General features: G+C 34.5%; 1 protein-coding gene across 1 annotated transcript in view; it reads right to left on the bottom strand.

The window, feature by feature from the left end:
- Positions 1 to 18242, bottom strand: part of LOC136032800 (CWF19-like protein 1) — a 70294-nt gene that overhangs the window by 34415 nt on the left and 17637 nt on the right. Inside the window, exons 4-7 of the mRNA XM_065713185.1 lie at positions 15432 to 15640; positions 14069 to 14187; positions 11549 to 11733; positions 10543 to 10745 (exon numbers count right to left, since the gene is read on the bottom strand). Coding sequence (XP_065569257.1) covers positions 10543 to 10745; positions 11549 to 11733; positions 14069 to 14187; positions 15432 to 15640 — 716 coding nt within the window. The remainder of the gene's footprint in view (positions 1 to 10542; positions 10746 to 11548; positions 11734 to 14068; positions 14188 to 15431; positions 15641 to 18242) is intronic.

Here is an 18242-nt window from a genome sequence, read left to right as displayed (position 1 = left end):
TGCCCCCCATCCCCACAGAAAACTTGCATATATGCCCAAGAACTAAAAACAGATATGCCCACAGATTTCAACTAAACTATTCAGAAATAACATCTGATGTTCCAGTTATGACTTTTCAGTCATGTCCTGAGTTTACCTCTGTGGCTGATTCCTGGCACTTTCAGTTTATATTATCACATTTGTTTATTATTCCCCCCACATACAAACACCGAATACAAACACCTTTAAATTCATATTATCATATTTTTATCGTTGCCCCACCTCCTCCCACGGAAAAAAGCTTGCCAACATGCCCATGGACAAAAGCCCCAAATCCCCCTCCCCGCATACAAACACCGAATACAAACACCTTTAATGTCATATTATCATATTTTTATCGTTGCCGGCATGTTTGCAAGTTTTTTTTCCGAATTCCTGGGCACTTTAAATTCATATTATCATATTTTGTTATTATTCAACCCCCCCACCCCCACAGAAAAAAACTTGCATAAATGCCCAAGAACTGAAACCAGATATGTTCACAGATCTCAATCAACCTAATCAGAGGTAAAATCTGATACTCCAGTTATGACTTTTCAGTCATGTACTGATTTGATCTCTGAGGCGAATTCCTGGGCACTTCAAATTCATATTATCATATTTTTTTACTATTGCCCCCGCCAACGGGAAAAATGTGGAAACATGCCCCTTTACAATAGCCAGGAATGTCCACAGATCTCAATCAACCTATTCATAGGTAAAATCTGATATTCCAGTTATGCCTTTTCAGTCATGTACTAGTTTGATCTCTGCGGCGAATTCCTGGGCACTTTAAATTCATATTATCATATTTGTTTATTACTGACCCCTCCCCAGAAACAAATACAAACACCGAAAAACGCACATATGTCCGCATAGCCAAAAACGTTTGTACATCTCAACTAATCTTGTTAGAAGTAACATTTATCGTCCCTGTTAGGATTTTTCAGTCAAGCGCTGATTTTACCCCTGCCAAGGGGAAAAAAGAGGCCCCTAATTTCCTGTCATAAGCTCTTCTACCAGAAATGAACGATAAATCCAAACTAGGTGCGAAGCACGAACTAGGCAGATACTTACGCCTTATTATCTAGCCTGATCGAATTATTTAAAACTTAAAAAAGGGAAAAGAAGAGGAAATCCTTGGGATCAAGCATGTCTCTCTCCCCAAGATTGTATTTCTTTTGCATCCATTTCATTAATGCTTTGTTTTACACTTACTAAATTTTACCAGTTTTTAGCTATTTTGCACAATTTTTATTATTTTGTTATTGTTATTATTTTGGTATTTATTATATTCATTATCAATAGTTTTACCATTATTGTAGGTAAAAAAAAAGGTAAAGGATACGGCATTAGACTTTACAGTCCCTACCGGCGGTGCTGATCTCCGTTTCTTGGCCCTTCAGCCAGGAAGTGCAATGGGGGGTTGGGGGCCAGCCATCCTGTGCTTTCGCACACCCTTCCTGTTTACCTTCCCCAGATTTCTCCAGGTACCCATTTAGAGCTGGGTCGACTCTGGCTATGCTTACAGAGTCACGCCACTGAACCCCGTCCCAACTGAAGAATTGGGTACACTGGGATTCGAACCCGCGTCCTCTCAGACAAAGGATCCCGAATCCAGCGCACCAACCAACTCGGCCAGGACGACCATTATTGTAGTATTATCTCTATTTACATTATTTTTTTTATTTGCACAATTTTTGTTAGTTTTCTTTGCTTGTTGGTTACTTTCAGGGATGAGGAATCAAACCTATTGTTAAAGGATTCTATTTGTCAAAGTTTTTTTTCCTCTGAGGAGATGATGTCCCCTGAGTTCTGTTCATGGTGCGTGGTTCTCTTCTCTGCGCTTTGACTCCCAGGCTTCAGGTATGTTCTCTATGTTCAGGTATGTTCTATTGTTCTCTCTCTTTTTTTTGTAGTTGTTGCTTATATTGTATACCACTTATATATATTGCTTTTATTGTAGTTGTTATTTGTTGTTTTTTTTGTACCCCCCTTGTATCCCTGGCCATGGAGCCTTTCGAGGAGGAATAAGTGTATTGTAATTCCATTTTGAATTGTATTTTGTATTGTATTGTATTGAATAATAATAATAAACTTAAAAATTATGTATTTTTTTTAGCAGTGTTTCTCTTTAAACAAGAAAATTTTTTCGGGAGTTGGTGCATATGGAGACTGTCAATGATCGGTAACAGAATTATCGATCTAAGTATTCAGTAAGAAACTGAATGGAAAATTATAGAAGAAAATGAGAGGAAATCCTTGGGATTGAGTTGTCTTTCTGCACAAGACTGCGTTTTATTGGATCTATTTCATCGGCGTTGCCGAGTGCGTTGGCGATTTTTCTCCACACTACTACTAGTTTCAACTCCTGGAAGCTACCCATACTCTTTTTGCCAAGAGCGACAAATTATCTCTATTATTTATATTATCAATACAAATTATTTTTATTCTTTAAAATAATAAACCTTGATTATTGTTGTAATATTTGATTGCCATTATAATTCTTGAATTTCGCACCCTACTAGTTTTCTTAGTTCACTTTCGGGGTTTTCGGGGAAGAGTTGTCTTAAGGTGGGGTACAGGGAGAGTATACGGGATAGGTAGCAGCACAATCAATTTTAGCAAACGTTATAAAACTGAATAGAAAATTGTAGATTAAAATAAACCTTAAAAAAGGCAAATAGATAGACATACAAAAAAAAATTAACAAAACGATGAAAATACTATATGGCGACAATAAAATGCGACGATTTTTTTCGAAGGCGACAAGGCGGCCAAGAAAAAAAAAACAAACTTAAATCAGCAAATAGAGGTGCACATATTACAAAAATTCAACTTTTTTGTAATTTGAAACAAAAAACTCTCCCAAATCCATTATTAGTTAAAATAATACTTATATGAAGAAAAGGATTCCAACGATTAAAACAATGAACCAGCCTGAAGTATGTTTTTAAAACCAAGCCTTGGAATTGGTCTAAGTGTTGAGTTTCAGCAAAATAGACTTGGCATAGAGCAGGAAGAGGATGCACGCAAGGATGAGAATGTCGGGACAGCTTAGGATTGACACGTATATTAAAACAGAATCATGCACCAATCAGACAGTGGAAAGGCCAATGGCCCTATCCACTGATGAATTATAACCAAAACGAACTCTTTGAACAGGTTCGTATAGGATTTGTTCAAAGACCAAGAAACCAGTTTGAAAGTAGATGGTGCATCTATGGGCCAAATTGTTACATTGATGGATGCATGTATCTACATTAGTCTTCTACATTGCAGCAGACACACAGCCAGATGCTCCCTTCCCTAGTACGTGAATACTTTGCATAACTCTGTTTAATATGATGCATTCAACTAAGTAGAAAGTAGTTTTTGAGATTTGATATGAAAATGAATTGGAATGGAAATTAATTTGACTTTAACGTTCGAGATCCAAATTTCTTGGAATATTCGGATCCAAGATGTCATTCATAAATATTGGTTTATCCTCACAGCAGATGTTTTTCATCAACAAGAAATGGGATAAGAATCCAAAGTTATATTTAGTTTTGTTCTATGGACACCCTCTATGTAGGCAAGGTTATTACAAGGAATTTAACTCATTAATGATATTTGAAATTTTAATTTGAAAGATTTGCCAATAAAGTGTTTAAATAAAAAAAGGATATGTTCTGTAATACTCTAAGTCTAGGACTAAAGTCTAGTCTAGGATTGAAAACCGATCAGAAACGAATTTTTCGTGCTATAACTTGAGTTTAATCATGATTCCAACAATTACTTCAACCTAGAAAAGAGCAAACCAAGACCCTTAGAAACTCAACGTTTAAAAACACGTTTTGTGGAAATACTGTGTTGTGACAAACATATGTTATTAAAAGATGATCCGAGAGTCAAAGACATGCCGATCACGTTCCATGAGTCTGGGGAGCTTACGGTTAAACTAAGTCTGACGAAACATCTGAATTTCCGATGCCACCTGAGGGAAAAAACACCTGGTCCTACTGCAAGTAAGTTTATGGCACATATTAGATTGTAAAGGCACACATTACAATCTAGGTTATAAATTTACAATCGGATTTGTCAGTATAAAAAACCTCTTATATTACTAGATACCAAGTAAATTGGAAGTTGCGTCATAATTTCCTGGCTTCTCATTGGTTGTCACAATACAAATTATGCAGGAAAGAGATAGAGAGGGAGAGAGAGAAAGAAGAATGTCCCGAGACAATTCAAATTCGATTTCACAGTTTTCGATCACAGTGCATTACTGCATGTTTTGGGCAACCTGAAAAGAGGACGCGGAATTTATCCAGTTTAAGTATTTCCCCCTAATTCAAAAAAATCGTAGATTATATTGTATAGTTCTATCTCAGCCTCACCTGGTGCCAACTCTTTAAATAAAGAATGTTGTTGCTTATGTTCACTTATTTGTATCTCATGAAAGTTGTCGAAGAATCTGTGGCATTTGAAAGAAAAAATCATGTTTGTTTTGACAGATACAAAAAATTGCCTTCCCTATACACTCCCCCCTCCATTTTTAATCCTTTCTGCGTCAACGTAATTACATGGTATTAGCGACTGAGACCACTATGACCCAAAACAGTAAGAGTGATGACATGAATCTCTTTTCTAAAATTCTGCAGATTTTGTTATACTAATATTCCAAAAAAAAAATCTTTGAATCTTTACTCTTTTATATAATGTTTTAGAGGTAATTAGTAGAGGTAACTAGGCTAAAAAAGAGAGAAAGAAAGAAAAAAAGAAGAAGAAGAAAATAACTTCCTAATCCAGCAATTGAGATAAATGAGCACTTGAATGAGGTCTTAACCTTACTCACCTATCCAATTACCCAGGACAACACAGAATAACCAAACCGTCAACCAAACCGAAATGTCCAAATCCATCCAACGTCGTTATTAATACATGTAAGCTGTTGTAAATTTATAAGAAAAAGCACCTTAAATCTAACGAAATGTTTCCAAGTAATTACCTTCCATTAGGGCTCATCAGAGGAATACCACCTGCCTAAATGGGTTTAAACGCTTGACTTTCCTTACCCAGCGAGGTGGAGTGTCACAAAAAAAGAATCTTGCAAAAAAGACAGGCTCAATCCCAAGGATTTTGTCTTGTTCTTTATTTTTTTCGAACTCTCATAATTGAAATACTAAAGCATAAATGAGAGCATAATTAAAAGTCTAAATGAGGACAGTTCGAGTAGAATTATAGCTATGAGATAATACTAAATTAAAAAGATCTGCTAAGGTTCTTAAAAAAAACATATTGCTTTTGTTCAGAGGGTCTGTTACATTTGAAAATAATACCATAGAATATATAAAACGAACATGAAAAATACAAAAATCAAAAGTGTAGAGTCAAAAATATTTGACAAGGAACCTATTTACTGCTTTACTTTAGAATTATCAAATTTTTACAATCGTTCCACAGACCAGTCCTGGGATCATCAGTCTGATTGCAAAGATTGGCTAATTGTTTGCATATTTTTCTACTGACCGCTGACAGGCCTATCAGTCGCTACAGCCAAGGTCAATAAATAGGATAAATCCGGCTTAATGGTCAAAATATGCAATAAATTTATGCATATTCCAGACTGTTGAAAAATTATGAATCCCAATCCCATCGCAAAATCCTCTCCACCCCACCCTAAATTTGTTTCCCTAAATTTCTGAGCACTTAAGATCATTTGTTTACCACCCCCTCCCCCGATAAAGCTGCGTACATGCCCGAGAAAAATAGCCAGACGCGTTAACAGATCTCAACAAACCTAGTCAGAAGCAACATCTGATGTTCCTGTTATGCCGTTTCAGTCATGTGCTGCTGTGACCGCTGCAACGAATTCCTGGGCACTTTAAATTTTTCTGTCATATTTTATTTATTATTGCCCCACCTCCCACGAGAAAAATCTGCAAGCATGCTCAAAGACAAAAAACAGAGATGTCCAAAGACCTCAATTAACCTATTCAGAGGTAAAATCTGATAGTCCAGTTATGAATTTTCAGTCATGCACTGATTTGACCTTTGCGGTGAATTCCTGGGCACTTTAAGTTCATATTATCATATTTGTTTATTATCGCCCACCTCCCACAAAAAAAAACACCTTTAAATTCATATTACCATATTTTTTTATCATTGCCCCCTCGCACGGAAAAACTTGCAAGCATGCCCGAGGACAAAAACGAGATATATCGAAAGGTCTCAATTAACCTATTCAGAGGTAAAATCTTGTATTCCAGTTATGACTTTTCAGTTATCTACTGATTTGACCTCTGCGGCAAACTCCTGGGCACTTTAAATTCATATTATCATATTTGGTTGTTATATACCACACACCCACCCCCCCCCATCCCACAGAAAAAAAAAACTTGCATAAATGTCCAAGAGCTTAAACCAGATATGCCCACAGATCTGAACTAACCTATTCAGAAATAACATCTGATGTTCTAGTTATGAGTCCTGATTTGATCTCTGTGGCGAATTCCTGGACCCTTTAATTTCATATTATCATTTGTGTATTATTCCCCCCCCCCCCCCACATACAAACACCGAATACACACACCTTTAAATTTATACCATCATATTTTTTACAGTTGCCCCCCCCCCCCACGGAAAAAAACCTTGCAAACATGCCAAAGGACAAAAGCCAGATACGTTCAAAAACCTCAATTAATCTATTCAGAGGTTCTGATTCCAGTTATGACTTTTCAGTCATGTACTGATTTGACCTCTGTAGCAAAAACCTGGGCACTTTAAATACATATTATCATATTTGTTTATTATTTCCACCGCCCACGGAAAAAAAACGTGGAAACAGGCCCTATAACAACAGCCAGATGCATCCAAAGGTCTCAATTAACCTTTTCAGACGTAAAATCTGATATTCCAGTTATGACTTTTCAGTCATGTCCTGATTTGACCTCTGTGGCTAATTCCTGGGCACTTTAAGTTCATATTATCACATTTATTCATTATTGCCCCCCACATACAAACACCGAATACAAACACCTTTAAATTCATATTATCATATTTTTTTATCGTTGCCCCCCCCCTTCCCCCAACAGAAAAAAATTGCAAACATGCCCAAGGACAAAAGCCCCAAAGCCCCCTCCCCACATACAAACACCGAATACAAACACCCTTAAATTCATATTGTTATATTTTTTTATCGTCCCCCCCTCCCCCACGAAAAAAAAACTTTCCAGAGATCTCAATTAACCTATTCAGAGGTAAAATCTGATGTTCCAGTTATGACTTTTCAGTCATGTACTGATTTGCCCTCTGCGGCTAATTCCTGGGCACTTTAAATTCATATTATCATAATTTGTTATTATTCCCCCTCCAAAACCCCACCGACAAAAAACATGCATAAATGTCCTTGAACCTGAACCAGATATGCTCACAGATTTCAACTATCCTATTCAGAAGTAACATCTGATGTTCCAGTTTTGACTATTCAGTCATGTACTGATTTGACCTCTGCGGCGAATTCCTGGCCACTTTAAATTCATATTATCACATTTTTTTTATTATTTGCCCCCCATCCCCACAGAAAACTTGCATAAATGCCCAAGAACTAAAAACAGATATGCCCACATATTTTAACTAACCTATTCAGAAGTAACATCTGATGTTCTAGTTATGACTTTTCAGTCATGTCCTGATTTTACATCTGTGGCTAATTCCTGGGCACTTTAAGTTCATATTATCACATTTGTTTATTATTCCCCCCCCCCACATACAAACACCTTTAAATTCATATTATCATATTTTTATCGTTGTCCCACCTCCTCCCACGGAAAAAAACTTGCCAACATACCCAAGGACGAAAGCCCCAAATCCCCCTCCCCACATACAAACACCGAATAAAAACACCTTTAAATTCATATTATCATATTTTTTTCGTTGCCCCCCCCCCAACGGAAATAAACTTGCAAACATGCCCAAGGACAAAAGGGCATGTTTGCAGGACATCCTTGGGTATGTTTGCAAGTTTTTTTCCGAATTCCTGGGCACTTCAAATTCATATTATCTTATTTTTTTACTATTGCCCCCCGCCGACGGAAAAAAAGTGGAAACATGCCCCATAACAATAGCCAGGTATGTCCACAGATCTCAATCAACCTATTCATAGGTAAAATCTGATATTCCAGTTATGATTTTCCAGTCATGTACTAGTTTGATCTCGGCGGCGAATTCCTGGGCACTTTAAATTCATATTATCATATTTGTTTATTACTGACCCCTCCACAGACACACATACAAACACCAAAAAAACGCACGTACGTCCGCATAGCCGAAAACGTTTGTACATCTCAACTAATCTCGTTAGAAGTAACATTTATCGTCCCTTTATCACGAACTAGGCTGATACTTACGCCTTATTATCTAGCCTGATCGAATTATTTAAAACTTAAAAAAGGGAAAAGAAGAGGAAATCCTTGGGATCAAGCATGTCTCTCTCCCCAAGATTGTATTTCTTTTGCATCCATTTCATTAATGCTTTGTTTTACACTTACTAAATTTTACCTGTTTTTAGCTATTTTGCACAATTTTTATTATTTTGTTATTGTTATTATTTTGGTATTTATTATATTCATTATCAATAGTTTTATCATTATTGTAGCATTATCTCTATTTACATTATTTATTTTTATTTGCACAATTTTTGCTAGTTTTCTTTGCTTGTTGGTTACTTTCAGGGATGAGGAATTAAACCTATTGTTAAAGGATTTTATTTGCCAAACTTTTTTTTTTCTTCTTGTTTTCCTCTGAGGAGATGATATCCCCTGAGTTCTGTTCATGGTGTGTGGTTCTCTTCTCTGCGCTTTGACTCCCAGGCCTCAGGTATATTCTCTATGTTCAGGTATGTTCTATTGTTCTCACTTTTTTTTGTAGTTGTTGCTTATATTGTATACCACTTATATATATTGCTTTTATTGTAGTTGTTATTTGTTGTTTTTTTGTACCCCCCTTGTATCCCGGGCCACGGAGCCTTTCGAGGGGGAATAAGTGTATTGTAATTCCATTTTGAATTGTATTTTGTATTGTATTGTATTGAATAATAATTATAAACATAAAATTATGTATTTTTTAGCAGTGTTTCTCTTTAAACAAGAAAGTTTTTTCGGGAGTTGGTGTATATGGAGACTGTCAATGATCGGTAACAGAATTATCGATCTTAGCATTCAGTAAGAAACTGAATGGTAAATTATAGAAGACAATTGAGTTGTCTTTCTGCACAAGACTGCGTTTTATTGGATCTCTTTCATTGGCGTTGCCGAGTGCGTTGGCGATTTTTCTCCACACTACTACTAGTTTCAACTCCTGGAAGCCCATACTCTTTTTGCCAAGAGCGACAAATTATCCCTATTATTTATATTATCAATACAAATTATTTTTATTCTTTATCATAATAAATCTTAATTATTTTTGTAATATTTGATTGCCATTATAATTCTTCAATTTCGCACTTCCGAACTTTTAGTTCACTTTCGGGGTTTTCGGGGTTGAGGAGCCAAATGTATTGCTAGAGGCATAAACCTTTGCAAAAACTTGTCTTAAGGTGGGGCTCAGGGAGAGTATACGGATAGGTAGCAGCACAATCAATTTTAGCAAACGTTATAAAACTGAATGGAAAATTGTAGATTAAAATAAACCTTTAAAAAAGGCAAATAGATAAACATACAAAAAAAAACAAATAACAAAACGAGGAAAATACTATATGGCGACAATAAAATACAACGACTTTTTTCGAAGGCAACAAGGCGGCCAAGAAAAAGAAAGACAAACTTAAATGAGCAAATAGAGGTGCACATATTACAAAAAAAAATTCAACTTTTTTGTAATTTGAAACAAAAAACTCTCCCAAATCCATTATCAGTTAAAATAATACTTCTACGAAGAAAAGGATTCCAACGCTTAAAACCATGAACCAGCCCGAAGTATGTTTTTAAAACCAAGCCTTGGAATTTGTCTTAAGTGTTGAGTTTCAGCAAAATAGTCTTGGCATAGAGCAGGAAGAGGATGCACGTAAGGATGAGATTGTCGGGGCAGCTTAGGATTAAGTATTGCACTTTTTATATATTTTTAGCCTTCAAGGGCAAGGGCTGCTTACACCCTTCTCTGAGGGCAGTTTTAGGCAGGGAACGACATCACCTGAGTTAGAATTATTTACAAACATTGAGCAAGATGAGAACAAACCCTTCCGAGAAAATCTTGCTGTAGATTTGATCCAAATTGACCAAACTAAAACCAAAAAAAAACTAACTGAAATGAACTTACATGCTCTTCGATGCTTTGACAGCTAATTTCTTAATGGCAGTTAATTAAACAAATTCTAGCTTACATACTCTCTACAATTAAAAACTAACAGAAATGAGCTTACATGCTCTCCGATGCTTTGACAGTTAACTTGTTAATGACAGTTAATTGAACAAATTTGAAAGTTGTTAGATTAAAAACTGATCAAACTAAAACCAAATTAAAAACTAATAGAACCGAGCTTACATGCTCTCCAATGCTTATAATTAGATGCTTATCAACATCAGGACTAGAGAGACAGAACCAACAAGGCGAAGGTGGACCAGGCGGTCTATTTTCTTCATACTTTCTCTTCTTTTTCTGTTGGCCAGCTTCACCTGGTTGATAGTTAGTATCGTAGAAAAACTGATTTAGTTCAGGCTTTGTAGGTAGTCCGACGTTCACAATTTCTACAAATATAAGACAATTTAAACAATAATTTATCACATTTATCAATTATTTTGTATTATCATATTTGCCAAAACTTTAAAAATATTAGTCTTCTTATTCTTCTAACTGTAGTGCCACTTCACAGCCCCCTACTCTTTACGCTAAAGTTACACTTTTCCTCCCAATCCTTTAGCAACGACTGCTCAAATACGCGAGCCGTTGAATTAGGATAACAGGTATTTTCAAAGTACTACAAAACCTCGGCAAAAAGAGCAGAGCTTATAGAAAACGGCAGTAGCCCTCATAAACTAGATAATTTCTATTTGTTTTAAGCTTTTATATCACTTTTTATTTTCATATGCAAAACTTGTTTTTCTTTATTTCTTCACCATGAAAAGTCAACTCTCTTGATGTTATGTTGTTATTATTAGCACGAGTAACTTTTTACATACAGTTTGTTACTACGAACAAACAGTTATTTCAATTTCAATAAACAAAGTTCCTAGAAATTAAACTCTTTGGAAATTCACTGACAACAATGTAGGGAGACAAGAGATTAATTTCTACTCCCCCTCCCACAAATCTTGTATATTTACCTAAAAGCTCACATATGGCTTCAACTTATTCTGAATTCATTTTCACTATTCAGTAGTACTTAGAATTACCGTTAAACTTTTTTTTACGTATTTATGTTTTTATGATTTTTTTATTCTATTTTTCCGTGCACATTTTTTATGCATGTATTTTTCCGGTCAAAATCCTGGATACAGTCATCTCTATATCAGCAGAATTTGGCCGTAAATTAGGCTACATTCATACTTACTTTCATCATTTATGTAGGGTGATTCTGTTGCATCAGTTGGTTGTTCTACTAACGTTGAATTATCCATTTTACACATAGGGGTTAAATTAAATGCATACAACCATTTTTGAGACTTATTGCCAACTTTAGCCACACCAATAAAACGAGTTACATGTTTCTGAGATTCGGCAAGCACTCTATGATTCCTAAAATAAATACGTCAATCTAAATAAATAAAATTTAATAAAATTTAAATAAATAAATACGTAAATTTAAAGGTCACGGGGCCCTTCGACTACATAAGAAAATGACTCGATCTGAGTAAATAATATTTATTCAAAAACCATGAGATTAAACTGATAAGTAATCACCAAATAGTACAAAATGGATGACAAATTTGCCAGGTTTATATATGGTGAATTTGAGTCGCGAGAATGACGGTGATTTCATCACCTATTTATTTATCCATGTTTTAAAAGTATTTACGCATACGTAAATCTTCCATTTTACAGGATTAATTTTGTGTGTATTCCCTTAAGGTTGATGTTTCAACCTGAATAGTTTCTCATTGTTCTGCAATCTAGAAACTTGACAAGAGATTTACCGAATATTCATAAATACAAATATTAACAAATTATTTCTTTGTACGAAAATGTAATAGGGCAGCGAAGAGTAGGCCTACTGAAATTGAAAAAAAATATACGCATACACTATTAAGTCAAAATTTTGGCTTCATCCGGGAGCCTTTATTAACGGAAAAAAAGTATTAACACATGGAAGAAAAGAAACAAAAATACACTAGGCAGAAAAAAAGAAGACAAAAAAAAATTCCAATACAAAAGAATTCCCAAAAATCCAAAAAAAAAAATTCCAAAAAAAAAAATAAAAATTCCAATGATACGAGATTATTTGATAAACTGAAGTTGTTGGTTAGAACAAGCAAAGTCTAATATAATGATAAAAACATAACACAGATCCGTATAAAACAGTTGTATGATGTTATGCTGGTCCGTAAGTCTACTAATATGGGATAGTCTGGTATTATATATACATATCTTCTGACATTATAAATGGAAATGAAGCGGTCTAAGAAATTACTCTTTGTCAGATCAAAATTAAACTTGCTGGTTATAAGGCCTATCCCTTCAATTAAGGTTAAAATACTCAGGTTGAGACCATACTTTTAATAACATCCAAAAAAGGGCATTCTTTGCAAAAAAAGGGAGTGTTCCATGGGAAAAACTTAGATCCTACACCTTCTAAAAATTTAATCAACGGAAAATGAGCGACAAAAGAAGACATTAATAATTATATTCTACGAAGTAGCAGACTTACATCAAGCAAAAGTGTTCCTTATGTACAATACACTATGCAATGGAAAGGTAATAAATGTAATTGAATAACCATACGGCCATCAATCTTGCCGGGCCAATGACCAACGAACAGGGAGGGAGCCTTCGCAGGTGAAACGAATATAATATTGAAATGCTAACGATTTTCTTATGCCTTCACATGTACGCGAAGAATTCCCTCATTTTTGGGCATTTCAAGGTTGCCCCCCTCCCCAACAAAAAAATCCCTCTCACATTTGCAGACCCTTGAACATTCGGTGAGGCAAATTATCCAAACCTTCATAAGTTTATGTAAGCTAGTATCGGATTGCGTATTTAAGCTTTTAAATAATGCTGGGATCTTCTGCTGATGTTTAATCTAGGGCCAAAAAGGCGGTAAAAAGGGCATCAATGTTTCGAACCACTTCTACTACCTAGTGACTATTACTTTGAGATTCTAATTTATATTAACCACGAACAAGGAAACATAATTCCCTTAATAGTCCCTTGCCACGAGTTGACATAGAATAATAAAATACGTTAAATGAAAATACCTCAGTGTGTAGTTATAGGTAGTAACGGGCACCAAATAATAATAATAATAATAAAAAAAAACGAATGACCAACAAAAATAATCTGAAAAACGTGGCACCAAAGAGCTTAAGAAGGTATAGCTTTCCTTTGAAGGTGGGATTGTTTTTGGATATCAACAGATTTTTAATGTTGAAATTTTACGGAAGAAAAGCAATATCAAATGAATTTAACTAATTAGTTATTATGATTTGATTATGATTATTATTTAATTACATTATTTTTTGGATTTGATAATCAATTTTAATGGTTTTTTACCTAAGATCGACAAGTTTGTTAAAAAAAAAGGGCCTAGATGTTTAAAACCACTTCTGTTATCTAGTGACTAGTATTTTGAGAGTCTACTTTCTATAAATCATGAATAAAGAAACATAATTTGCCTGCAATTACCTTTGCCACCACATCTGTCATCAACAGGAGTAAAACTAGTTATTTATAGTGGGGGTGGGGGAGCACGTCAAATTGCCTATATCCCTGTTGTATGGAAATATATTAGTTTGTGGCTAAGCGTAGGGGTTTAATGCAAGTGTATGTTGCATCAACTTCGCCTGTTTTAACCTTCAGGCCACTTCTTACCACAAACGACACTACAGAACAAAAGGGCTTCAAAATAAATTACCTATAAGGTAGACGTTGATAAAAAATATCTTCGACGCCTGCAAAATGATATCGGGGTTTCACCTTTAAAGCTAATCGAGAAACCAATGGAGAGCCGCTTGCTTCAGGTTCAAATCCTGGCTGAAACAGAACACAAACTCGGTTATAAAAATGAATTTATATTGCCAGAAGCAACGTATTGAAAACAAAATTATATAGTTAGTTTTGACAAGAACCACTAGGTTCAAAACCTGGCTGAAACAGAACACGGCTCAGTTATGAAAATAAATTCATGTTGCTAGAAACAACGTATTGAAAAGAAAAAAAAATAACAGTTATTTTTAACAAGCACCTTGTTGTAATGGAATATTTTGATGGAAAAAAAAAATGTTACCTAATTTTTCGTAGAAATATGCAAAGGTAAATGGAAAACGCATTTTCTTCTTTTTTGACTGTTAATAAATAAAATTTTCCGGACTCATGCCGTCGCTGATTGCAAAAAGAAAATGCTTTTTAGTTGCTCCGAAATTGTAGTCAATTGAGGCAGATATAATAGAAAAACTTTGACTAAATCATCTTCAGTTTTTTACTTAGCACTCGGTTCTGTTTCTTCCGGGAGTTTTCCCTATTCTTCACAACAAAGATATCCAATCAATTCGATAACATAATTTCTTTTTGTCCCGTTTCTTAGTATACCTACCTCCATGGTGTAGAAATCAAAACATCATGTCTGTTTACAGACTCTCCAACATCAGTTAAAACTTACAGAGGTTACTAGCAAACTATCCCACGGCACCTACAAGTATCTGCCCGCCAAGAAACCCCTTACTCTTCAGATGATTTTTTTTCTTTATTTATTTACCTTGTTTAAAGTATTTTTTTTCTTTTGTAACTCCGCTTTCTTTTTTTGTAGCGGGTTATAAATAAATTATTATAATTATATATTTATATATAAATATTTTTATTAGCATGTAAATAAAGAAGATTCCGGATGAACATTTCCTAAATTAACTTAAAAAAAGAATATAAATACACCTGTTCTCAAAAAAAATAATTTTTGCTCAGTATGTGGGGACTAGTGAACGATAAATATATCTTTATTTTTGGAACGTACCGAACTGGGGTGGCCTTCACTGCTTTTTCTTCTCAACTTCTCCCCTTTTTTTCTTCTCTTTTTTTTTCAGAAAAACTTTTTGGTGCTTACCGTTAGCTTCCGATTAGTTATTTGAAGTTTAAATATCAAGCTCTGCTCTCTGCCGTCTAAGCTATGTAATTCCGTGGTATTTATATTTTATTAATAAGTCATTCCTTCTCATTTTTCAGGCACAAAGCATACTTTTCCCTAGCTCTGAAAGTGATTCTCTTAGAAAATATTTCGCACTTACCGGCACACTTGCGAAGTTAGTAATAGATTTAGGCCACTGAGATGTAAAAAGAATGTCAACACCACGGAACCCAGCATCACCACCAAGCAGCACCTCAATGGCTTTGATCGAGTCATAGGCCAATGATAACCCACCATAATGATTATTTTCGAGTCCAGACATGTAAGCTATTTTTTCACCAGAAGCACCTGTAAATACGCCTGAATCTCCTAATGAAAAAAAATTAAAATATCAATTAATATATAACTAAATGAGATTTCGAAATGCATAGGAAGAAGAAGAGAAGATATAGACATAAAGCAAGGGTAAGAGAGTGGATAGAAAAACCTAAGCATAAAATAATCACCACTCAAAATATAGAGAGAGACCTCCCTCTCCTCTCAACCTCCGAGTAATATTGAAAATATCTACTTTACATCTCAATTAATACTAATTAGATCTACGTTGCATTGGCAACGTGAGGTGTTGCGGCAACCTTTGTTCGGCTTCGCCAAGTAAAGTCTTAGGAGAGCAACACTTTGGTTTTGTTTCCTCGCTCCGATTAAACGTTGAAGTTGTTAATCTGTAAGAATCTTAAAATAAATACTAGTACACCAACTCACAAAAGTTTCAAACCCCTTATTGCAACTAGCAAAAGTTGCAAACCCCTCATCGTTGAAGATGATTGTGGCCTAACAGCCGATTATTACTTACAAGTCCCCTACATGTCTTGCCGCTGGAACCAAATTGGTCCATTAAATACACCGGAAACAAATAAAAGGTACACTAACTACAACTAGCAAAAGTTGCGAACCCTCATTGCCAAATATGATTATGAGCTAACAGCCAACTGCTGCTTAAAACTTATCTATATGTCTCACAATTGGTATCGGACTATTTTTGGTTTCAGTGTGTACCTTACTACTGAAGTTGTCAAACCCTTCAAACTTTCAAACTTTCAAACTAGTATATCTTATGATGGAATGTTTCTACCAAAAAGTGGATGACATATACTTTGATCAGCTCATCAAGAGCTGTCGACTGCTGTCAAAAAAATCTATCTGTCTTAGTTCAAATTTTGACTTTTTTGCCTTAGGCTAGTTTCTAACGTCATTACTTAGAAAGGAGCAAAGGATAAACTCTAATTTCTTTAGCAATGAGAGAACTTTTAAATTTTATGAGGTACACCTGATACCATTTCTCTACCGCAATCTCAATTGCAAAAAACCAAATGATAAACTCAGCTCAAATCACGAACAGAGATGGGTAGAAACAATAGATGGCAGCACCTTTGGTCCCCACTTTTTTATTTCTGTAATTTTTTCTATTTATCACTCAAAGAAGACATATTGGTTGTTGGCCAGGTAACTGCCGCATATATTTAACACTTGTAGATTTTAGTTCATATTCAATTTGAAACTGCTGCCTACCTGCTTGCCTGCTAGAACGGAGCTTTCCACTCGAAAGCAGAAAAATGTTTTGATGAAACAAAAGCTTGACTGTATAACTTCAGATAGTTCTCTCTGACATAGACTATAAAACGCCAAGTTACTTCACACACTATAGACACTGGCACAAGGACAAGCAAAAACCATCCTTTTTGGCCCAAGGCAAGAGCTCTACGAAGCTTTCCAAAATGCAAAGTCATATTCATCAATCCGGTCTAAGGTCCACATTTTCCTTAGAAACCGCAGAGGTTAGATCCTTACCATTTTCTAGGAATAAGCTGAAATCGGGGTCCTAGGAAAAAAACACGACAAAACCAAAGTGTTGCTCTCGCAACACAATAAGAAAAGCTACATAAATGTTTTTTTTAATAATCAGCCCACGAATGGCATATTTCAGATAGTAATACTAAGGAAAACCACAGATGCATAAACGTTTGACCCTGAGAGGCTAGAGCGGTCTTTTTTCTTTAAAGAGAAAAGAAAATTAAAAACTATTTGAAAGAAGGATAGAAATTCATAAGAAAATAAAAGACCCTTGGTAGTAATACAGCAAAAGAAGAAATCAAAATAAGTAAAACAAAACTGGTGATAGAAATAAATAATAATTTTAAACAATTCAAAATTATTCTAAAATAATATGATAACTTTAAAATGATATATAATTAAAATATAATTACATAATAATTAATATAATAGCAAGGTATAACTTAAATAATTCTAGTAAATTCTATAATTCTACCCATAATAAAAATAAACAAAAATTTTATTCTAAATAATTAAGCATTGAGAAACAGAGGTTACTTGCAAAAAATGTTGCGACTCCAAACTTCTTATTCTTTTTACTAGCTTACAATTTTTCACATAAAAAAAAAAAAAACAATCAAAGTTTTAAAAGGCAAATTTTTTTTTCTGCAAAAAGCTTATGTCTTATTTTGGTTGATCAGCATACTTAAGTCAAAGCATTAGTTATCCCGCTTTTAAAAGGGCAGTGCTACTTTTTTCTCCAGAAATAAGCAAAAATAAAGCAAAAATAGAAATAAGCAAAAAATAGAAATAAGCAATCTTCAAAATAGAACAATTCAAAATATTCAATATAGAACTATATATAAGAATATAACAATAGATAAGAAAATAGAACAATAAATAAACAATAAATAGAACAATAAAGAGAATAGTACAATAAATAAGAAAATAGAACAATAAACAAGAATAAAAACAATAAATAAGAAAATAGAAATAAATAAGCAATAATAGAAATAGAAAAAATAGAAATAAGCAAAAAAATAAATGAGCAAAAATAAGAAAAAAACAATAGAATTAAAGCACACTTTTACCACGGAACCATTATTTGAAAACGTTTCACGCCCAGGATAATTTCAAGGCT

This window comes from Artemia franciscana, chromosome 11 (genome assembly GCF_032884065.1).
Source record: "Artemia franciscana chromosome 11, ASM3288406v1, whole genome shotgun sequence".
NCBI classification, from domain to species: domain Eukaryota; kingdom Metazoa; phylum Arthropoda; class Branchiopoda; order Anostraca; family Artemiidae; genus Artemia; species Artemia franciscana.
This window is presented reverse-complemented; position numbering and strand designations above follow the sequence as displayed.